The sequence below is a fragment of the Dicentrarchus labrax genome, unplaced genomic scaffold (assembly GCF_905237075.1).
Source record: "Dicentrarchus labrax unplaced genomic scaffold, dlabrax2021, whole genome shotgun sequence".
NCBI lineage: Eukaryota > Metazoa > Chordata > Actinopteri > Moronidae > Dicentrarchus > Dicentrarchus labrax.
Genome location: NW_026136719.1, coordinates 23688854 through 23714195, shown reverse-complemented (window position 1 = coordinate 23714195; position 25342 = coordinate 23688854). Strand labels below are relative to the sequence as shown.

At 38.5% G+C, this 25342-nt stretch overlaps 1 protein-coding gene and 1 long non-coding RNA gene across 2 annotated transcripts; one reads left to right on the top strand and one right to left on the bottom strand.

The window, feature by feature from the left end:
• Positions 1 to 1149: 1149 nt before the first annotated feature.
• On the bottom strand, positions 1150 to 25097 carry LOC127351894 (uncharacterized). The gene is made up of 3 exons (XR_007880992.1): positions 24873 to 25097; positions 22747 to 22813; positions 1150 to 2256 (listed from the first exon to the last, which is right to left on the bottom strand). It is a non-coding gene; the product is annotated as an uncharacterized LOC127351894 (long non-coding RNA).
• Positions 15849 to 17793, top strand: serf2b (small EDRK-rich factor 2b). Its single transcript, XM_051379869.1, has 3 exons — positions 15849 to 16017; positions 16911 to 17019; positions 17316 to 17793. The coding sequence occupies exons 1-3, from the start codon at positions 16011 to 16013 to the stop codon at positions 17422 to 17424; spliced, it is 225 nt and encodes a 74-aa protein (XP_051235829.1). The 5' UTR covers positions 15849 to 16010; the 3' UTR covers positions 17425 to 17793.
• Positions 25098 to 25342: the final 245 nt, after the last annotated feature.

The following is a 25342-nucleotide window of genomic DNA, read 5'->3' as shown; positions in this document are numbered from 1 at the left end:
ATTTTAAGGTACAGCCTATCATTGAATCACATCCCAACCAGAAGAATTAAATGTGAATTCCTAGTGAGGTTTACAAACTTTAGTGTGATTAATTAACAACAATGTAAAACCTATTTAGTTTGAATACAATTTAAGTACATTAAAATAATAAATATTATTCATGTTTTGGAAGCTCGAACGCCCCAAAATGTTAGGCAACGCAACTGTCTGTACAAGTGAACTCACTAAAAAGAGAATTAAAAATCATATTTTAATGGTGATAAATTCAAAGTAAAATACCATGGCATGAGTCTATGTTTGAAACCGTTCAAATAAACCAAATTTACATTTACAATTTACAAATACCAATAATTTTAAAGCTGAAAAACTTTTGTTCAACAATTTGTATGTTATCATATGTCATGGGGGCACAACCGTACCATAGGGCTTTTATTTTTAAGTGAACAGGTTATAATGCTAACCGAATATTGCAACCAGAGGGCCCCAAGTGACCTTTATGGCTGAGTAAAAAAGTTTCTAGATCTCACTCAAATTTTGACAAATATACAGTAGCTAATTTCAACTCATAGGTTGGCCGGTACACTTTCCATGTCAGGTGGTACAACCAATGTAAAATTCTTTATTTTATTTTGCAGTAAAGACATATAACACATATATGTTAACACATATGAAATGTATTTTTCTGCATTCAAAGAATGCAGTACACATCACTGCACATTTCACTGTAAAAAAACACGGTGACATTTTCACAAAGACAGTGCTAATGACTCAAAGGCTGAGGCCTAGAGAGGGTGGGTAATGTGCACGTTTGTATTTGAGTGTGCTTGTATACACACACACACACACACACACACACACACACACACACACACACACACACTGTTATTTCAGCTGGCAAGGATGCCGTATCTGGCAGAGTGAGAAAACACTTTTTTGGGAAAGGTATCGGCTTAGACAAACTAACGCCTTTTCTGTGAGACTAACGCGTTCCCTGGTGTCAAACACAACAGCACGTTTATGGTGTTCTTTCACAGGCTGAAAATTTAGATTTTCTTTTTTTGGAGAGAAGAATTTGGACAAGTACAAATAACTGTTTTTAGTTGTGCAACATGAAGACCAACATTACAAAGTCCAGAAAATATACACATATTATATAAATATATAAATATATATTTTATTACACCATCGTTGATTGCAGTAAAGAGTAGCAATATATATTCAATATATTCCAGGAAATATAACATTTAGGAATTATAAACAGTACAGTCATGGAAGTCATGTAAATCCTTGCTTGGCCATTCTTCAGAAAAGCTGAATTAAGAATAAGAATGAAAAGACTGTATCTGCTTCATTAGAATATCTAACAATTGATTTGTATTGTTCTGAACTTTAGCATTAACAAATAATAAAATCATATTAAGTAATTCATTTATTTTAATGACCTCCTAAACATTAAAATAATGAGGCAGCAAAAGTTAGCATGTTGTTTCATTAAGTCAGACTGCAGTGCACTTTGTCAAATGATGACATAGTTTTGCTTGTTCTACCTGGTTGAAGAAAGACAGCATCTAGCTGGCTGTGCTGTAATAGAGATCAGATAATTGATGTTTCCCAGCAGCACATGTGATGTTTGCAAATGAGCATGATCTCTAAATTACAGGTAATACCACTGTGCTCTGTAGGCAAGATAAAATATTAAGCCAATGTCTTTACTGTATTTAAAACCAGTTATATAATTTAAGTTTGCTACCCTCATTGGAATGTATTTTTTTTCTGTAATGTATGTGCAGTAAACTTTATATGTGTAATACTTATAGAATGTGTCTTATAGAGTCATAGAATTTATTCTTAATACAATTCAACACGGTTAAATATTCACCATTTCAATATTGTAAAAGGAAAACATTATTTGTTTGTTTCCAACCCCATGTGAAGAATAACCTAAAGTAATGTAATGGAAATGTAAGGAAATGTTAAAATACTATAAATCAATGTTTCTTTTGGAAATTTCACTGAACAGGTAAAAAAACGAAACTTGTGTGATGACCGTGCTGGATACAAATTTGTAGTGGGCCTACTTGTGTATAGGAGTACAGCCTGAGAGGTATCCTAACATTGTTACATTGAGCCACACTCAAGGCTTCAGTGGTGGAGGAATTTCAAGGCTGTGTGTTACTTGTGAAGCATGTTGGCAGTAGGGCCCCCAGATCACTCCATCTCTCTCTGAAAGCCGTTGTTAGTAGTCAGGATGTCTTCCTGTGCAACACATAGACGACAGACAATCGTGAAAAAATAAAGTAAATCACAATTTTTTTTATCTTACAACAACAGTTCATTTTGAAAAATATTTAGTTAGACTGAACACTACTGAGTTGGAAAATTGATGCGACTCTCATATCTGTACGGTAAATAGGAAGCTGGATCCAGCAGCCGGTTAGCTTAGCATAGCATGGAGGCTGTAAACAGAGGGAGCTCTGTCCAAAGGTAACAAAACCCGCTTATCAGCACCTCTCAATCTCATAAATTATCACATTACATCTTGTTTGTTTAATGTGTAAAGTGTAAAAAGAACAATTTGTCATTTTACAGGTGGTTATGTACCAGGGTACCTGTTTCCCCCTATTTCTTGTCTTCATGCTAAGCTAGGCTAACTAGCTGCTTGCTCCACCTTCATATTTCAGTCAGACTATTCTTTTAAGGAATGCGATGACACGTTATCTTTTGCTCTGTTAAGCATAACAGAATTAGTATTATGTTTTCTCAAACTTGGGTCCAAGGACAAAGACTGCAGCTGTGCAGAAGAGAGTCCAACTAGATTTAAAGCTACTATGGTAACCTGGGTCAGACTCAAAAAACCCACTGCAGCACCATGTAAGATAAGATTTAATAAAAACAATCTTCCTAATGATTGCACAGACTGGAAAGAACAGTGGCTCAGCTCAAACCAACTACCTCCTTCCTCCAAAAATTTTGAAATAATAAAAAAAAATCCGGAAGTGGTTGCGCACAGAGAAGCAGGTTTACTCAGCAAAGTCTGTGGATTATGTTCACATCTGAGATTTGCACATTTGTTTTCACTGTCTTCAAAGTGAAGGTGAGCACAAACGTTCCCACAAAGAAACACAATCAGACTTCGGATTCAGCTTTTTCATTGCCTCTAATGTGTGTGTGCGTGTTCCTCTGTGTCTGTGCCATCACTGACACGCATGCACGTATGCACTCGTTGCTAAGCAGACCCAGGTGTTTGGTGTTTTATTGAGATCATAGGGCCTTTACTGCCACCAGTTTTACAGTGACTGTACAGGTGTGTCTGATCATTCCACGCATGAAAAGAGACAGCAGTCAAACCAGAGCTGCTCTGTGCCACTGTGACCTGGAAAAGATCCTGATAACAGCAGCGCTCAGAGCTTTTGTGCCTTCATGTAGTCAAAGCTTTAAAGTATTCAGAGTTTGGCATCTGATGAGGGGTTAACCCATCCATATCCCCTGTTTTTGTTTGCTTCCCTGTCTTCAAACAGTTTTGTGTAAATGCTCCAGCAGTGAATACCAACCACACTTTGCTTACAGCAAAATCTTAGTAGTGGCGGCACAGTTAATGTCTGTGTTTTTACGGCATAATTGGACAATTTCTGATTAAAACATCAGTCGGGTCTGGCATAACCAGCTCTCTGCCACCACACACAATACACAACAATATATGGCGCCTGCCACTGTAACGGGATTGGGTAATTGGAGCCGATTTCCCATAACCACAGGGGAACAGTGACAGAGCGATCCAATAAAAGTCAGACACCAGACTACTGAAGCATTTATATCAAGGGACCAGGATGGGGCTGTGTCTTTGAAACCATGTTTTGACGGAACAGGGTAATGTAGTGACCAGACTTTAACACTCTGATGAATCTAATCTAGCCTTTAAAATCCAAATAGGATGTGACTTTAAAATTCATCTGCAGTATGCTTTTGGGGATTTTATTGTCCCAAATGAAGTGGTTGAATCTTGGGATTTAAGCCACAATTCTGTCTAATGACATGAGACTGTACTTAGGCACAGTGGTGCTTTTAGCTAAATGCTAATGTCAGGATGCTAACAAGGTCACAGTGACTACTTTCCAATGTTTCATTGGTAATGTATTCCATCTTCACCATCTTTAGCGTATTAGCACATTTGGTAGTCACCGAGCCCCCAGGAAGAGTGCTGGGCTTTGAAGGCAGTTTGACATAGTAGCCGATGCTTATAATCACAGCAATGCCATCCGTCATAGGAAGCTGCTGTAAAATAGAGGATACATTTCTTGAGCATCAAAACCCCCTCGAAATGATTCGTTTCAGTATCAGAATTTGATCCATTTGGTCCAATAACATTTGGAAAGTTTAGAAGAGCTGCAGGATTAAATCATTTTATCTCAAGCGGCTACCTCTGTGGCTGGCAAATAAGGCCAACACAGGAGTAACAAAAACTGCAGTTACTCAAGTGGCCACTTGAGGCTGGCTACAGAGGTGATCAATCTCCATATTAAAATGCTCAACTTTATGGTAGTCTCTACGGCTAATTTACCTGTTCATGACAACTTTATGGTGGCTTCATTTTTACATTGCTCACCCGTTATAATTTCCATTTAAGGCTTAAAGTTATGCATACTCAGGCTGATTTGAGTGACAGGTGGGTGCCGTCACAGGTGACTGTTTCATCTCCACCCACGCTTCATTATTTGCTCATTTTTTATTAGCCAGGATCCGGCAGAATCAGGACGGCCAAGATGGTGACGGCTAGAGCTACCACACTTTGAGCTTCATGGCAGCTCTTTAGAAACCTACATATGGGTGAAATAACAGAGGCTACATCCATTTTTAATTATACAGTCTGTTTTATCAACATTCAAGTTAGCTGAAGAAGTTGTGGCTCAGCCATACTTGGATGGCAAAAGTCTGCAGTGCAAATGCTCAATGGGCCCCAGTCCCACAACACAGAAGATCCATGTAATCAAACTCTTTTGGCCTCATGAACCACTGAGCAGCTTCCATAGGAACGAACAGAGCTTTGCCTTCATACATGGTTTGCACAAAAAAAAAAGCACTGTTGAGGCTGATGGGAATGTCATTAGTTTTGCAGGTATCTGGTCATAAACCAAAGTACTGATAAAAATTGGACCTGATGATGGTGCTACCTGAAAAGTTATGAGATCATTAGGATTCAGGTCTGGGCATCATGAATGTCTGTAGAAATTCTCCAGGGACTTTGTAACAGTGAAAACCATGAGTAATCTTCACTCTATATTGATGCACAGATGAGTATAGTAGTCAATGTGCATCACTTGGTCAACAGCTCATATTTCAACACTCTTCACTCCTAACAAGACTGTCAATATGTAAAACTTCTGAGCAAAGCCTTCTGACTAACTGACAGTTTTTTCTTCTTTTGTGTGTGTGTGTGTGTGTGTGTGTAGCCACCACATGATGCTTTTCCCTTTGAAGCTTGATTAAAGTCGTCACCTTGTCAAGAGCTGTATTATGACGAGGTAATCACACTTGAAAGTCAAAGGACTGGAAACATACAAAAGCGTTGCACAGTGTCTTATCTCAGAGATTTATACGACTCATTTTGTGCCTGTTGTTCAGCTGGATGATTGGAGCTGCCTCATCCCGAGCTTTATGTGTGTGTGTGTGGGGTACAGTCATTCAGCCCCGCTAGTTTCCCTGCAGCTCTTTAGGGTCTTGATGACTCACTCAGGCCACAGACGTCATCATATTCAGGGCAGGTGCCTTCGTATTGCCACAGCTGCACAGCACTTCCAAAAAGGATTGAGAGAGAGAGGGTGAGTAAAGAAGGATAGACTGAATGTGCAAAAAAAGAACAAGACAGAGGGGAAAAGGGCTGATAGAAAAACTTTCAGCCACATATATAGCAAAAAAACCAAAAACCTAATTGTGGTTTTGGATTATTACTGCTGCTTCCTGAAAAATAAATCTACTGTAATGGATTAATGAACCTACAGCAATATGGTGTTTGCTTTGGCAACAAGTCAGTCATATGTACATGGAACTGAAAGAGACAAATTAAAGCTGCAACAATCTACTTTTATATTAACTGTAGGTCAACTGATTATGTATAACGTGAAAGGCACAGAAGCCACAGAGATTTATTATCAGTCTCTGCAGTTCCCCTCGGCTCTACACAGTGTTTTTGTGTCTGTAAGCTCGGCTGTTTTTCTGCCCGTTTTATAGCCTGAAACTTTACTGTTTTGGTTCACTCTTGTCACCATAATTTCCAGTCGTTTTCAGTGAAAAAGCTCAGAAAACTGACTGCGAACTACTTGCTAAGCACTAAACAATACAACATTAAAAATAAATATAAAACAATAAAAAGTGTTTCTCTGTGTCAACTGTATGTGTAAAAAGCAAATGTTTGCCAGCAAGTTCAACATATCAACAATATGTTTGCAGTTTGAAGGTCACAGTTATAGATACTGTGAGCAGGTGCCTGGTTAGCTCAGTTGGTAGAGCTGGTATCCCATGTACCGAGGCTGAATCCTTGCTGCAGCGGCCCAGGGTTCAAATCCGACCTGCGGACCCTTACTGCATGTCATCCCCTCTCTCTGCCCCCCTTTCCTGTCTATCTTCAGCTGTCACTATCAATAAAAAAAGCAACAAAAAAAAAAAAAAACATAGATACTTTGTGTAAAAATGTATTTTGTGTATCCTTAACATGCCATTAGCTTTACCACATCTAACAACTGTTTAGTAGAATTCAAATATTAAAAATCGCATTAAATAATGAACTCCCACTTAACACAGACTGTGTTAAGTATTCCTCATTATCCACATTATACAGGCTTTTATAGCTGAATAGCCCAGGGAGCAGGATCAAGACCAAAGGAACAAACTACATCTAATTTCACCCTTCATAATATTTGTCTCCACGTGTCCTCTCAGGGAAAAGGCACTGTGGATATTTGTTACACCTCAGACCAACAATGATGGGCTATACTGCACAGAACCAGTCTGCTGTACTCATTGCCCTCTGCTCTGGTCTCTGGAGTCCTGTCTCGAGATGGGTAAGGGGTTCCCATGTGTGCTGCCACTCAGCTAATTGAGGCCTGGTAAAGGCAAGTTGCCATGGAGGAGACTCCCACATATGGGATGCTACTTTTAGTGTTGCTCTTTTGGGAAAACTGGTAAGTTCGTGCTGAACATTTTATTTCTATTTTGTGCATAGAGTAGAATTGTTCCATTTGCTGTGATTTCCAATTACACTAATCACAATTTCTTAATACAAAGTTCTGTAAGACATAAACAGAATACAACTTCTATATGATATTATATACAATATCATATGAAGTATTATAGTAACTGATTGAACAGGGGTGTGGAAGTGAGCTCTCTTTTTTCCATTCTTTACATAACTACTTTTACCACTTTTCATGTTTAAATGACACACTCCAGGAGAGACTATCAGAAAACGTGAGCTGCTATCCACATATTTAAACAATTACTGTAAGATTTTACCCCTCTCTATGACAGCCGACTATTTATGTCCCCTTCGAGCGTGGCTGACTGGAACAGCTATAAACACTTTTACCTGGCTCGGACAAATGTTGTACGAACTATAGTTTTAACTGCTTCTTGCATAGCCTGGCCCTTAAGCACAGTGGAGCTTTGAGCTAAATGCTAATGTTAGCAATTTAACATGCTCACAATAAAAATGCTAGCTTGCTGATACTTGGCAGGTATAATGTTTACAAGGTTCCCCCTCTTAGTTTCTGTGCCAAAAGATTTTGAACTGAGTCACCAAATTTCATGGCAATCCATCCAATAACTGTTGAGCCATTTCATTCAAAACCACAAATGTGAACCTCATGGTTGAGGCTAGAGGAAAAGTCAGGGGATCATCAAAATCATAAACGTTTTTTTATGGGAACTATGAATGTCTGTAACAATTTAATCTATCCAACAGTTACTGATGTTATAACATAAGCAGTGGACTGACCAAGCAGCGTTTCCATCCATAGAACCACACTGCTAGCAGCGTGAAAGTGAAAAGTTTCTCTGTGCTCATTAAAAATCTGATTTTAAGGGGCGGGGCCTACAAGCATCATTTGTGAGGTCACAGATATTTTGGAAGTCAACCCTTGTCCAGTATGCAACAAGTGTGATGTAGAAACTTGAAGCCTGAGAATGGATTTCACAGTGAAGTAGGAGAGATCTTAGAAATTAATATATATAATATATTTGCATATTCATTGATTCTGGATTTTTTTTATGAAGTAGAAGGAATAGATAGCTTTGGAAGGATTTTAATGTGGAAATTATATTTTTTCGGACACACATTATTGTTCCAAGCAGACTATTTGTACATATGTTAGGAGGAGATCTTTATATTATGCTACCCAGTAAAACCACTGCTACAGGAGCAGTAAACACTAAAAGACAACATCGTTTCAGGTGACAAGCTTGATATTACAGGTTGTTGTGCACTGTTTTTGTAGCTAGAACATCTATTGGATTTGGCAACACATTTTGTAATGTCTTATTAAAAGTTACATTCAGTCACATCACTTCCACCAAGCATATGTTGTACAGAATGTGCAGAATCATGTATTGGCCACTAAAAAAATGCTGTGAGAGACACACTGATGAGCTCAGTGGAATCAATAACATCTCATGCATGCAGAGTATTTTCAGTGAGTCTGCACTGCACGTCCTCTAGATTTCACAAAAATGGAATAACTCTCTGTACTTTGCATGAAGAGTGGGGAGCCGTCAGTCAGCCAAGATGAGTCAACCAGGAGACAGTGGTGAGCTCATGCACAGCAGGAGTACGAAGAAGCAGTGACAAAAACCCAGACATCTTAAGCAAAAAAATAAATAAATAAAAAATAGGAAGATATGTTTGCAAAAATAAAAGCTGTGGTCCATATTTTGACAGTTGAAGATGTTTGTGTGTGTTGAGATTTGTGTTCACTCTAGTTTTGGTGCCATTATCCTATTTCCAAAATCAATTGATGTTGGACCAGTCAACCTTGTCAGAAGCACTTGAAATGATCCTGCACATCATCCACTGTTATCTACTCATCCCTTTATTCTGGACATCATGCATTAGCTGAGAGATGGCTGTTACCTTGGCAACCATTTGAAAACATATCATCTGGACAATGTCATGATTTCATTTCATTATTGTAATGAGGCTATGGTCTTGATGTAAGCCCTTTTTGCTCAGCATAGGCCTACTGACGTGTGCAATTAAAAATCCATAAAACAGCATTATGGAGGCGTCTGTTGGCTTTGTTCTTTTTAGTCAAATGCACTAAATGTAGTACAGAAGCGAAATGCAAAGTAGCAATATTGAGGACTTTTTATCAACAGCCTGTTGCATTTACAGTTGATTTAATGCGTTCCCTCATTTTGTGCTGTTATAGGCATGTTACAAATGACTTAAACCATGATTCAGACACAGCAACACAACACAGAAGACAGTCTATGTCTGAAAATATAGACAAAAAGACATGATTTGTTTTCCATGGATAACTGCTTTTGTTCCATACCATGTGAAAGAACATTCACTTAATCTGTATCAAAGCTGTACACTACAACATTGCTCATTTGTCAATTAGCAGCGCAAATTGAATTTGTTCTTTCACACAATGTTCACTTAGTGTCACAGTTCCTATCATAGGCATTGTGAGTGTTATGGCACAGAGAGGAGTGATTCACAGAGAGGAGCACAGGGGTAAGGTCCCCACTCACATTCAAAATACTAAATTCACATTACAGCAAGTTCAGTTTATTCGTGTTGTATGTCAAATAACTGTTTGTAAAGATTTGTGACCCTTTTTTGTATTTCCTCATGCACCTGACATGACTTGTAGGAATCCTTAAGTTTCTCAGTGTGTCCTGTCAGTGTAATTCAACCCAGCCTTATCTCCACCCCTGCTGGATTGTGCTTAGTGTTTCCACAGCATAGGGTCAACCGGTACAACATCTGCACTCCAGGAGAAATTACCTTGATGCTCACATGCCTCTTTTGTCGCCAGATAACTTCTGAACAAGTAGACTAGTTCCCCTCAGGCAAGGCAGTTAGACCTGAGATAAAAGGTGACACAATGGGTCTACTGAAGTGGCCTCTAAATAAGGTGAGACAGGGGTTTGAATACAAAAGAAGAATGGGAGAAGGTCATTTTGTCTGGCTCCATCGCCTCAAAAACAGAAAAATCTTCGTCCTCCACATCCCTTTCTAATCTGTGCATAAAACAGATGGGTTTGTGGCAACGCAAGGCACACATAAAGCCACATGAGGCAATATAAAGGACACAGTTAAATACAAGTATAAAGAGTTCAATAGAGAATAAAAATAAGACAGAACAGGATACTAGTTAAGGTGCAGTGTAAGATATCAAGCAAACACAAAGAAAAGGAAAAAGTCTGCCTTGATTTAAAAGAACTATGAATTGCAGCAGACCTGCAGTATTCTGGGAGTTTGATCCAGATATGTGGTGCATAAAAACTGAAAGCTGCCTCTCCATGTTTAGTTTTGACTGGGACAAAAAACAGACCTGACCTGAGAGATCTGGATGGTTTATAATGTAGCAGAAGAAGACCTAAACCATTCTGTGCTTCGTAAACCAACAGCTGTATTTTAAAATCACTTCTTTGACAGACAAAAAGCCAGTGTAAAGACCTCAGAACTGGAGTCAGGACACAAGCAGCGCCATTCTGAATCCGCTGCAGATGTCTTATCAATTTTTTAGAGAGAGCTGTAAAGATACCGTTACAGTAGTCGAGTTGACTAAAGATAAATGCATGGACTAGTTTTTACAACCAACACATAAGTCCTTTAATTCTTGACATATTCTTTAGGTGATAGTAGTGGTGCCCATTGAAATTCAGGTCTGTGTTCATGACTGCATCAAAAACAATTACTTTAGTTTCATTTTTGTTTATTTGAAGAAAATTCTGGCACATCCAATCACTGATTAGTTGAAAGCACTTACTTAGTGCTTGAATGGGATTATAGTGGTGATATGTTAATCATTCATATAATGTGTGTCTTGCCTGTATAATTATGGTAAGATATTTTGTTATTTTCCATAATCTGAGCAAGTGGGAGCATGTAGATGTTACAAAAGAGGCCCCAGAATGGAGCCTTGAAGAACTCCGCAGGACATTTTTGTCCACTCAGATGTGTAATTACCTAGAAACACAAAGTAGTCCTTGTCCTTCAAAGTAGGATTCAGGCCAGTTTAGTTTTGTGCTAGAGAGTCCCATCTGTTTTTTTCCGTCGATTGTGTAGAATGCACAACAATTAAAACCAATAATACTAAGACTGAAATTCTACCACTGCCGTATTTAAGTGGATGTCAGTGAAGACCTTAACAAGAGCAGTCTCGTGTTCTTCAGGAACCTAGCCCAAAAAAATTAATGATGAACTTCTGGACAGTTTTTTGTCTTGGCATCATACAGACTCTATTAAGTTGCTGTACTTTAATAAAACAGTTACAGTGACAACCAAACCAAACTACTTGTGGTTGAGATGTTGAATATCCAGTAGTAGTCAATTTTACTCACACCAATGTCTGTTGTTCGGTCCACCAGTTGAAATATTTCAGCAAGTATCAGATGGATTGCCATAAAATCTGGAACAGACATGGTCCCCAGATGATGATCTACTGACTTTTCATCTAGCGCCGTCATATTTTTTGGTTTATGACCAAATACCTGCAAAACAATGCAGTAAAGCCACACAGCCACACAGACCAGGCAAAACAGATTTTGTGGTAAAGGTAACACCACCTACATTACAATTATATCATGTTTAACTTGCAAACTTGCATGCTCACAGCCAGCGCCCCTTTGTTTTTGGGTTTTTTTTACAAAAAATATTTAGAAAAAGCTGAATTCAGAGAACAAAGAAAGAATGCATATTAAAGTCAGAGCTCTGGAAAGTAACACATTAGCTTGGTTAAAAAATGCAGTAAATATTGCATGTCAAAACCAAATCTTTCAGTAGAGATGAAAAATACATATACAGTAGTTTGCAGTACAGCACAAACAACATAATTTCATAGGCTCATGTCAAAATTAGCTCCAACAATCAGGACACAAGGGACATTAAAGCAATGCAGAAGATGGGATCAGCAAGTCCCATCAATCATTCATGACAGCAGGCAGGACTCTGGCACCGTGATGGATGACAGCGGTGAAATGAGACAGAGAGGAATGCACCATACGTCCAGCTTGTCACACTAAGTTTATACTGCCACACATCAGTGCTTCCACCACTTCATGATCAGCGTTAGCAAAGACTGCTCCAAACAGTGCAGTGTAGTCTATGCATGAAGATGGTGCCATCAAATGTTGGAGAAATTAATGGTGGTTGTCCTGTCTTCGCATCACATCATATGCACCCCACAACTCCATGATTTCATGAATCATCTATCACCAGTTTGGACCGAATAAAAAAATAGCAGTACATACACAAACACAATTACCTCTAAAAACAGCAAATCCCATTGCTTTTGACATCTACATAATTATCCCACAGCACATACTTAATAGTGAAACATGCAGACACACGAACTACAGGCCCAAACTGAACAGTTTACTTGCATGTGATCATGTGAAAGGGTGTCTGTCACTAAGTAGTCAGTATGGAAAAGTGCTGGAGGTAATGAGAGTGCAATGGCTGTTAATATAAAATCCCCCTGTTAAATTTAGTATGAAATTAATGGAAAACAAAGTTTTTCCTCCCCATCATCCCCATTTGATTAAATTGGAGACAGGACGGACAACATGAGGAGCTGCTGAGCTGCAACAGCAGTCACACAAGGACAACATTAACATTTAGCGGCTTTGTAAAAGCAGAAGCAGTCAACATTGTCAAAATTACCAGGTGGTGATAATTGCACTGGGAGACAAAAATAGTTTGCTTTAAGCAGGATGCTGTCACTGAAAGCAGCTGTGTGGAAAACAAGTCAGAGGCAGACATCCTGGGCTGTCCTGTGTCGCCACCAGCCCAATAAACTGACCACAGCGATCGACATGCTGTTCTACACACTGTTAAAGTCTTCATGCTCCAGCACGCAAGTGGCATGAAAAAGCCATTGCTATTTATCCACTCAATCCTATGTAACTGTTGGATGGGTCGTAATTTTAGCAAAAGTGAAATTCATAAAAACTAGATCATTTAAATTTCTTTATTTAAAAAAAAAAAAAAACTGTTTATTTGTTGAACCAATTAAATGGTAGAAAATAAAATTTATAGCCACGCTAGGGGCATGTTGGTCGGTTGGTCCACTGGCAATTAAAGTTCATACAGATGTTCATGGTCCTCAGTATACTTTGGTTTATGACCAAATACACAAAACTAATGGCTTGCTCATGAGCCTCAGCTATACTTTGTGTTTAGTGCTAATTAATCAGCATATGTTATGCTAAGATGACAAAGATGGCAAACATTAAACCTGCTAAACATCAGCATATTAGCATTGTCATTGTGAGCATGTTAGCATTTAGCTCAAACCACTGCTGTGTTCAACAAATCGTTCAAATTAAATGACAAAGTGCACTTCACACTGAGGAGTGTACACAATTGTGTATAGTCCTTCAAACAATTAAGGGAACTTGTGTCCAATGATGATTATTATGTACATCCTTAATTAACACATAGAAATACCATGTGGCTGCTGGTACTTAACTACATTCCTTACTTTTTTCCAACAATTTGAGGAGAGTGCTCTTTTTCAGGTCAGATTTAATACATTTAAATGTCCTTGTGACCACCTGTCACCTGTGTTTGTTATTTTTTAGAAGCGTGCACGTGATTTTGACCTCAAGTATTTGATGAGAAATATAACAAACGTCAGAAAACAAAAAAGTGTTTGGGCTCTACTTAAGTACGTTTTTTTTTTGCCGACATCCATCAAGAAATAGGGCTGTGGACCAGTACAAACTTACAGCATATAATTCAATTCAAAGAAGACCTTATTCTTCACCCAAATAGACTGCTGGCTAGACTGGCTAGTCACAGCAGAAGTTTGATGGCTCATTGTATTCAAACAGTAATTATGTCCTTAAAATACAGTATTCGTCTTTCAGCAAGAAACCCAGCCCTGTCTTCATTCTCATTCAGTACTAGCTCACTTCCACTGCTATGAACACATTTTAGGATTTATATTCCAGATGAAATGTGTCATATCGACAACCACAGACCTACGTTTCCAGTTCTTCTTTAAAAACTATTTGTTTTGGCCTATTTTTTGCTAAATCTGATGATTTTTCAACAATATCTTGTTTTTCAACTGTAAACTACATTATTTAACTAAATGTAGCTGCAGACAATCAGAGGTTTCCCATAAAGTAAAACAGGTGTATCCACTTGTGCACATGCAGGTTAGGCCGCATACATTAAGTTGTCTTCTATTCATAGTTTAAGTGTCTGGGTAGAAGTTCAGTTTTGGGCAGACATGACTCAGTAACCTAGCCTTTAACTGCCCGACAGTCAATAAAATCACCCCACCAAAACTGCAAGGAAAACACTGTGTGGTTCCTATTGTAGAGACAGAAATAAAACCTCCAATTACTATTAAGAAGATACCATTTTGCACTTAGGCAACAATTTAATATTAACAGTGGAATGATACTCTGGTGATACGATCAGATTGTAATTAATTCCAATAAATTTGGATTGTAAAGTAAGAAAATCAGTTGGGTTTATTTTATATGTGTGAGTTTTGTCTGGTGTAATACATAACACTTGGATCACAGTTCATTGTGTGTAATCATATGTTACATTAAATCTATACAAGTATTATAATCTTTCTCTAAAACAATATACTTATTACAGTATAAACTTCATGATGATCAGTCTCTGCATCGCAAATGCCAATGTAGATTCCCTAGTATTCTGAGTGCATTCATTTCTAAATACTTAAGCCTAGTCTGCCCCCTGTTGGCTCTTTTGTGGTAAGTTTTTAAAGAGATAGCTGTGAATTAGAAGTGAACGTCTCATTGAATTGAGTCCATTGAATTTACATTAAAGATGTAAGTAAAATTTACCAAATGTGTGTATTTAGGAGACACCCACAGATATCAGAGGTACATAAAGTGCATCAAACTGAATGCAAATCAAATACATTTTTTGTACATTTTTACCCTACAAGCAACTCTTTCTCCTATCCTGGCATTGGCCCAGGATGACGGAAGAGGAGAAGAAAAGTCACTTTAGGACAGTGCCAGGCTTCACATCCATCAACAAAAGCCTCAGACTCTGTAGGCTTAATAACAAAGTTTGACAGTTTGACAAAAACCTTCTCCGTGTGATTGCTGGAGCCATACAACACTGTCAAATAAACTGACTAAAAACTGACTAAACTAAGAAAACTCACACACTGTACTTATGACAGCAGTTACTGTCATGCATAATAATATATCATTATATTTTTGTTAATAGTTGAGCTTAAAGAGTCATTCTTTGTCTTGCACACAGCAGCTTGAAAAACAAACTACAACTACTATACAAAGGTACGTTTCTGAAGATTTCAGCCACCTCTTGTGGCCTTCCTCAGAGGTGCTCATTTGCCTTTGAGAGGGTTTAGTTTAGTTTAGTTAGTCAAATATATTAATTCTGAATCCTTATTTAGATACAAATGAAAGAAATTGTAATAACATTGTATTATACTTTTTTTTACATTTTAAATATATTTTGACCGCACGGATTTCTATTTAAAATTTTACACTGAATGTAGTATTGCTGCTTTTACTTAAACAAACGATTTAAATAAAACCTAATTCCCGTGTTATTGTGCTGCAATCAGCAATCAGCGATGCGCATGCGCAGTGCAATCAACGGAGAGACGGAATGTTCTGGTTCTCGCCTCACGGAAGTCTCGCGCATATTTGGCAGCCACAGAGGCGCAACCAAAAGCATCAACAGCGACTGGAGCGACGAGAGGGGAACCGACGGCCCTTTGGCTGAGCTGATTTGGATCTTGAGGAAGGAAGCGTCGATTAATAAAATGACCAGTGGGTATCGACATATATTTTGATTGTAAGGCATTAATGTACTTAACTGGCTTGCATGTCGTCTGTGGTCATTGTTTTTGCCGTCCGTTAGCCATGGCCTCCTCCGACCCGGGTTCCGTCTATTTGCTGAAACAGACGTAACGTTTTTTTGTTTTTTTCTTCTTCTTCTTCTGAGGGATTCATGGCAGTGTTGTCGCGTTGGTTCAGAAACCTCTCGCACCGCTGGTTGTGCTGTCTTTCAGTGGGCTGAAATGAAGTAGACGGGCTGTGCTGCAGTGTGTGCCACGTAGCTAGCTGAGTATCACATTGTGTACGTTGTAGGTTAGCCAGTGGGCCATTTTGTTGTTCAGTTAATAGTCAAAGCCTCGGCCTACTGTGAGCCCATAGTGAGCAGAGACATAACACGGGCATTTTTGTGTCTACACTGCTGCTAGCAGACAGACTGCAGAGTCGTTGCCAGTAATAGTTTGTATTGCCTCAGACGTGGCTCACTTCTTTGTTTATTTTGAATTACTCGACTGGATGGACAACCCGTAATAGGATGGAGGACGCTCTGCTGCTGTCTCTGCTGCTGTCTCTGCTGCTGTCTCTGGGCATGAAGCTGCTCCGGAGCGCCCCTCTGCCACGTCGGCTGCCTTCATGTTTTGCACCATTTTTATTTATGCCATCGCACAGTCGTACTGAATGTGAACTGATCGTCTGTCACTCACAGTTATGGTTTGTTGCCGCTTGTAAAGTGCTTGTTGTTGTTGATGTTAATGCTCCCGGTTTTTTTGGTAGTATTTGGTGATCGAGACTCTTAAGAGTGTAGCTCACATACCTGAGGTGGTGCTCATTAAAGTGCCATTTGCTGTTGTTACATTGTTTGTTTTCTTCTTTTGTCCGACATGCAGGAGGAAACCAACGTGAGCTTGCACGTCAGAAGAATGCCAAAAAAAACAACGATCAGGGGAAAGGAAAGAGGGGCGATGATGGTCTGTCTGCGGCTGCTCGGAAGCAGAGGTAGGCAGCTGGAGATTAAAGAAATGGGATACACACAACTCTTCATCATCATCACTGTGTGTTTTATCCTGACTTGGATGTGGGGCTCTAGGGACTATTTCTCTTCTTTACGCAGTTATGTATTTTCTGTCACATAGAAGCAAATTCTTGAGCTCTTAATGTTACCACTGCTGAAAATAAGTACACTGCATGTTTGTAAAAAAAAAACACAAGTAATTTTAAGTATATGGTTGTGTGTTACAGTAGAGTTTCCCCTAACAAAGTCTGTTCTCTTTCAATGTCCCTTTCTCTCCAAGGGATGCCGAGATAATGCAACAGAAGCAGAAAAAGGCGAATGACGGAGGGGACGGAGGGAAAGGAGGGGACGGAGGGGATGGAGGTAAAGGAGGCGCCAAGGCCAAGTAAAGAACGACGTCGGAGATGAATTCAACTGAATTCAACTCAAGTGTCTCAATAACATCCCATGTTCAGCATACTTCCTGATATTTATGAGAATGGATCTGTCATTTTTGTCTAGACTCAAGAATCTAGGATCCTACATTCTTCCCTATGGCAAATGACATTGCTTATTGGATTTGTTATTTTTACTTGGTGAAATTATGTCTGAGCAAGTTAGCAGTTGTCCCACATTTGTGCTGCATGCAGAGGAGCATCAGTGGTGTAAGCAGTAGGAGAAAGATGAACGATTCTTGACACAAAGCATCCACGTAAACAGTTGCGTGTTTTTGTACAAAAATGTCCCCAGCCGGTTTTAAATAAAGTGTTATCTTTTTAGTTCATGCTTGCTTGAGTTATTCTGAATGTTGGAGTTGGAAGACAGTTTGTGTAACATTTTCACATGATGTGTATTTCTGTTGCACGGGCATTGAATGGCCAACATTAACTTTATAGTTACGTTAGTTACATCTTGTAGCACTTTTATTTTGGCGTAGCATTCAGATGCAATTTATTGAAAACTTTCTATGGCACAGGGGATGAGGAATCATTGGTAAATAAACTATTAATAGCTATTCCTCAGTGTATTCTGGTATTTGAGTAATTTGACTTCAGTTTCTCACAGATAGAAATGTGGTCAAACTATTAGAAAATTGCATTGCAAATACTTACTTACAATACCTACTACAAACAAATTGTTAAACAATATAGCAGTGATAAAATATAATTTCACCCAGGCCCTTAAAACCAGGTGAACCTTCCTGGTACATCAACAGTTCAATCTATAAATAGCATTGTATGGACTGACAGCCTGGATAATGTGCTTTTCTGATGTTTAACACAGAAAGATAAAAATATTACTAATCCTCTTACAATGTTCCTGCTAGGATTTCTCAATATAGAACTTTTTCCTTGATTAGTGTGCCAGTTTTTATTAAATGAGGTGCATCGTTACTGGCTTTTATCACATGGTTCGTGGAGATGGACTCGATAATCTGACAAAAGAGACAGTTAACTCAGAGACGGCCAACAACTTGTTGCAAATAATGAAAAGTTGATAATCATTTAGAGATTGCCACTGCATTTTCTCAGCCTCTGTGACAGGATGCGATCAACATCACTACGGGATAAACAGCGCAGCTGGTGTGGTACAGTATGCTCATGCCCTCTTTCAATCAATGGTGTATCAGGGTCTGCAATGTGTGCATCCCAGGAAAATACAGTAGGCTATTATGAATAATGTACACAAATTAATGCAGCACAGCAGAAGATCTTCATCCAGTATTAAGGTCACGGATGGCACACACTGAACAGTTAACCAGCCTATCAAGGTGCAGTCTGCAACAGTGGTCGGCTCAGAGGAAGCTGGTACAAGCGGAATACAGTTCACATTCAGTAGTACATGCCCTTGCATACTGATATTAGTAGGACAGAATAGCTCCCATTTTCCATAAATAGCACAAGATCCTGCCCACATAACTTGTGGTTAAGAAAAGGATACATCTGTGTTCTGTCAGTGTTGTGTATCACTGGTGTCTGCCAAGTGTACTGTAATTAAACCAAGAGTTCCAGCAGACATTATAACACTGCTGCAGCATTTGGGCCACTAGGTGGAAGCATACACCAAGATATTTTTTCAACTGTATTCTTACTGGGCAGCACTGGATTTGTCAGAATGGCTGATTTTGATTATGGCGTTATTGTGCCTTCGCTCTGCTTAAGCCAGTCACAAGAACACATACAGTGAGGAGGTTAAGGGTCAATGTGACATTTAAAAGTCTTTTGAGGTGAAAAGGGACATTGGATTAACATGTTATTTGTACTATTGAAATGAAGCAAACGCACGGACACATACATAACCTGCTCAACCTGCTATTACAGAACATTTGTATCATGACTGTTGTCCTCCAACATAAGCACAAAGTGCATATTGCTAATATTTTATAGTGTTCACTGAGCCAGTAAGCTACAGCTCAGCCTATTTATAGTCAATAAGCTGTGTGTCTATTTACTGAAATCCAGTGAGTTTGTATCCTCAGTTCTCAGATTACAGGGCGTATAATTAAGTCACCAGTTTAGCTCTTTTCCATCTCAGATAGCAGGGGAAGTAGCTGAAGAGCTGAATAGTGATGAGGAACAAATGCAGAATCAGCAAGTTGCTTAAATTCAAGAAAATTCAAACCTTATCCAGTATCATCCATGATACTCACAGCTTTGGGTAGATCTCACTTAAATTCAGACATAAGGCTCAACAGACTGACTGTGGGTTCTGGCAAGTTTTCTTAAAACAGACCAAGAGAAGAGCCCAGTGGTAATGAGAGAAGCAGAACACAAAGAAAAGACAGGAGTCAGCTCATTTAATTAAATTCATATAAGAAGCCTCATCTCTTTATGCCTTCTCTGCTGAATTTATTGAGATAGGGTAGCAAAATGCATTGTTGTAGCAGAACCGTTGCTCTCCTATTTACCATGTTGAATAGTCCAGTGTCAAAGTACAAATTGGGGAGAAGATAGACAGCAATGTACTGTAGCTGCTTGGCTTTACGTATGTTAAATATGGCTGTAAAATACCCACTGCAAAGATAATCTAAGTCTAACCCTATTTATACACCTGCTCTTCAGAAATACAGCTTCAGCTAAGTACTGTTTTTAGGTAAAAATAAAATATGATGTATACAGGTAAAATAAAAGCTGTCTATCCAAAATGACCTGCACGTGAAATCTGAAGTAAAAGAGCACAAGAGAAATTAGTAGTTGTGTCAAAGAAGCACCAGAAAAGGTCTGGGACTGATAGAACATGCACAGTGCTAATGGTTATTGATGTAGTCCAGTACCATTTCCACACTATAATTAAAAAGGCTCCATAATATTACATTTGTATAAAGGTTCTGTATACAGGTAATAGGTTAATGTCCCACTTTCTGGCTTTCAGTACTCCTGCTTGGTTTGTGTAGTCGTAGTGAAACACACAGGGCTCAGAGATCAGTACAGGGCAGAAAAACTGACTGAGTTTAAACTTGGGGCTGTATAATCTCACTGTTCTCCACCACTTTACAGCACACAAGATCTGGTCCAGAGGTGCTACCCCCTAATTACACAACAATGTGATTCTATCGTCCAAGGGTTGGGAACTGTGTCACATTTAATAATTCCATTTTTATCACCATCTCAAACAAAGTTGCACTTCTATCTATCCAGACTTGTCAGCTACATGCAATTTTATTTTACATCGACAGGAAGCATATACAGGATTCTCCTTTGCAGAAATATATGATTATTGTGCCTATCATGTGGTTGATGAATATAGCCACTGGCAGGTATTCCTCCTGTTTGATTACGCTGAGGGTGAAGGCGGCTCAGTGTTTTAATAATGCTTGTTTTTTGAAAAGAATACATCTCTTAAACAGTGACACTGCAGTAACCACTTAGATAATGACTGCACAATGAATGATCGATGTTATAAATCATGTAACCGGTTGAATGCCACAGTGTGCTCCCAATACCTTATTACAGAAGCTGTTTCTTCTTAGTTATTATTCTATAAATAATGATGAGGCAGGAGGTACATACATCGACTGTAAACCATTAGACTGCTGTGATTCTCCTAAAGGTATGTCTCATGCTGCTGCATAATGACAAGCTTCACCCAACACTAATTAAATTTGATATGTCTGTAAATATTTAATAATACAATTGTAGTTTTAATATTTCAGGACAATATAATTCTATATTGCCACTAAACATTTAATAGAACAGAAGGAATAACACATTTGCAGTATGTTACTTCCATCAATGCTGTGTGTACGTGGAGACACTGAGAAAATTTACTTTTCCTCCCTTGCGTCACTCTTTAATGATCTTGCTCTCTTAACCCATTGCACACATGACTGCTTCTTATGATGGTAATCCAGAAACTGAAGCTCATTTTTACTACTTAATGTATTTTTCTGAACTAGAGAGCCACCTGAGCTCCTGGAAAGTAAATGTAAAAATGTCTGCACACATGCACACATACAAGACTGTATGAGTTCATGCATGCAGGAAAATCTGTACATGCTCACGTGTACAATATGATGCATGTGTGTATTTGTCCATGTGAAAAGTGTAATTTATCATCGATTGTTAGAGCTAAATTATTTGCTGAAACACTAATAAAGATGAATATACAACCCCAAAACCCATTTTACACTCAATGTTTATGCAAACTAAAGCTGCTGATTTTTCAGTGACATAGAGGTTGACAATTTGGGGTTATGGATTATATGATTGGTATATTTTTGAGGTTTTACATCAATTTGAGCTACATTCATCATTACATTTTTAAACAGTTTTGAGTAAAAAAAAAAAAAAGCTGCCTGATCAGAGTATTAAGAAGGAATACTTAGTTAGAGATTTCAGGAAGTTGCTGCTCCAGGTCATGAAATAGTCCCCATAACCTCCTATAAAAGAGCTAATTGACGTTGTTACATTTAGTTAGATAGGACACTAATAATTAGTGAGCTTTAGAGCCTTAGCTTAGTACAAAGAGGCGCTGGTAAATGGAGTTAACGGAATCCATCTACCAGCGCCTCTTTGTACTAAGCTAAGGTAATGGCTTGCTGGCTTTATATTCATCATACTGACATAAGAGTGGTATAAATCAAGAATAAGTGAACATTCCCAAAAAAAATCTAAATAAATTACTTTACAATTTTTCAAGCACAAAAAGAGAAGGAATTTGAACTATACTCACATTTTCAGTATAATGACACAAGCTTGTGCCAATGTATCACAGGACTGTACACACTGTGACAACAAATTCCCCCGGTCTACCATGTGACCCTACACTGTACAGACTCAAATTCCTTTTTAATTTTAGTGTGTCCACAAAATCAATGTCCTATTCTCTGAAAGCAAGACTGGAACAAACTGACTAGGTCAATGGGAAAAACTTGTCAATTCTACTTCTGGGTGAAGTTTCTTTTTAATTAGGAGATGTTTTGGGTTATTACTGGATGAGTTACAATCATCACCCATTCAACAATATTAATGTGAATACCCAGTTTTAAGAGAGATGACAGTGTGTGACCTGGGAAGTTGGGTCTGGGCTGATTTAAAAGATCTTCCACTTCCTTCCATTCACTGTGAAAAGTAAATCTGCTTTTCAATTTCACTGTCAACGAAGCGTTGCCATGAAATATGCAATGCAATCACAGCTGAAATGCAAGTTGACTGTAATTGTTTTCAAGGCTGAGGCAAACAAAAGGCACTTTTCACAGCGCAGTGATTTGTTAATAATGAATAGCAAATTACCGTCTTTGCTCTTCATCAAATGGTCGGTGACAGCAGATGAGCGGCTGGTGTTGAAAGTAAATGGGATCTGTCGTGGAGAGAGAGAGAGAGAATACCCTGAGATTTAGTGGGATTCAGAGTAAATAGAAAGACAGGCAGACATAGACGAAAAAAAGATGGGAATGGATAGGCTTCTTTTTGTTTTTATTAACCCTGAGTCATCCTGAGGAAAGATGCTGGATCAAAGTCTTCTGCACAGTCACGGTCAGCTCCACCCATGTGACCATCAGAGCTTTCATACTCATGTGCAGTCTGTGCGGGAAGAGGCCTATTATTCCTGCTGGCAGCTGATCTCTGTCTCAGCAGGGCTGTTAGGACATCAATAAGGTGAGATTTATTCACAGTGCACCGTCCTGTCTGAGCAGAGATTCATGCAGAACATTTTGTGCATGTGGAGGATAATTTTGGGTGTGAGGTCTCAACAGAATTCTGACTTTTGGGTCAATTTTTGGCATGTCCATGAACTTGCACTTTCTCATTAGTACATATAGTGAAATAAGTTGTAATTACAAAAATCCTGATGCAGGTACATAAAAGCAAAAAAAAAAAATGTTGTCACAGAGGCTCAGTGGACATGTGAAAAGGGATATGTGACTACAGAGTTTAACAAAAGGGCTGTCAGGGGATGTCTGGACGTAAGTAGCGGCATCCATCATTTATTTATACTGCAGAACGGATCTTTAGAAGACCTTTATAATTACACCCAGTGGTATTTTATGAGCTTATTTCATTTCCACTTCTGTGTTTGTAGTATTACTTCTGTCTGGTCTTTGAAATGTCAGCAAAACCCAAAGTGAAACCAACTTCTGGAAAATGTGGAGTTACTGACGGGACAACAAAGTCAGCACAGAAGCAGATTATTACACACACATACTAATGGTTGATGATTAAATTGTTGCTTTGGTAAATAGATCTAAAAAGGGACAAATGAGTGATGTTGCTCGCTTTCTGTAGAGCTCTTCACTCTGGTCTAACCTGCCCTTTTCAACAGCAGAAATAAATGCAATGAAAATTAATATAACAAACCAAAAAGTCAGGAGATGAAACGTTCTCAAGACCCATTCTTACACATCAATCCAGGAAATAAATGTATCATTACCAGACATACCAAAGCCCAGCACTCTACACAGTCAGCAGCATTAAGAAAAGAGCTACTGACTGTCATCAACTCCATCCCACCTCTTCCTCCTCTTCCTCCTCTTCAGTCTCCACTCTCCATATCGCTTGTCTTTGTGTGCAAATCTCCGTGTGCACTTGTGTACTCAGTGGGTTGCAATTTTAATACCTGTCATAATGTCACACTTGCCCTATAAATGTCCAAGACTTTAAATTCTCTGATTTACTGTACAGCCAGACCAAACAAGACAAGGCAGATCTAGAACCACTGATCCACTGTTAGTATAGTATGGGAGACTACTGATGCAAATTGAGAAGAGGATTTGGCCAGGTTAGGAGCCCTGTGGGACACTTAAAGGAAGAGATTGAGACAGGAGCTTTTTAAATGTAATTATCTGAATGTGAGAATGAAGGTTTAATGCTCATTTATTTTTGTGTTAATTTTATAAAGAAGAATGAAATGACCTGCTGTATTTAAAACTTTGGTGAATCTATGTCAAATAGAGCAGTTTGTTCATAGTATCTTTAAAGATTTTTGAGAATTTTAGAAAATAAGTGCAAAGATCTGCTTAGTTGTAATAATGCTCAAGAACTGGCAATAAAATATTGCTAGTTGGTCAGATTTTACATTTCACTACATTCACTATAGTTTCCTTTAAGCACTCCCTGAATGGCCAGATAATATCTGTCATTACATGACAATGACAGATGATACATTTTCCCTCTCTCAGAAGAGACCATCTGCAATGTGGCCTTAATACAGTAAAGTCTGTAAAGTACAGTAAACTGTCAGTCATCCTATCAGGCTGGATGTTTGCAGATGTATTATGCAAAAGATGGTCAGTGATATGCAGTAAACAAGTATTAGAGGGTATGAATAGTTGCTTAATGTTTGCAGCAACTGTGGTGAAGAATAGAAGAGCAAAACGAAATAATTAAGTGTTCCTGAAATATTATATTTAAAGATGTACTCATGAACTTCTTGCTTCCAGGTTGTGAGAAAGGACAGATCTTTTATGTGGGCAGGTCCTTGATATTCAAGTAATCCTGATGTGGATTTGAGTGCTGGTGGAGAGTCCAGTGGAGTTTTTCTCGTGTGCTTGTTGCAGCATTCAAAGTCCACAGCAGAGAGACAAACTGTAAAGAAAACAAACCCAGTCTTGACACAACATATATACAGCGCGCGCACACACACACACACACACACACACACACACACACACACACACACACACACACACACACACACACACATAAACACAGTATTATGTTTATTTATTCTTTTCAGAACATCAAAGCAAGTTCTCTTATGGAAATGTATGCACAGTGAACTTCAAATAGGTTTAAATACTTCAGCTTTACTTTCATATCTAAAAAAATATGTGAATTTGGTATTAAAGAGATTTACTATTTTCTCTTTCTCTCTTTTTCTTTCTCAAAC

Bases quoted from the DNA above. Each gene is read 5' to 3' on its own strand.
- serf2b (XM_051379869.1), top strand. The intron at 17,020-17,315 runs GTAGGCAGCTGG...TTTCTCTCCAAG, and splicing joins GCGGCTGCTCGGAAGCAGAG to GGATGCCGAGATAATGCAAC.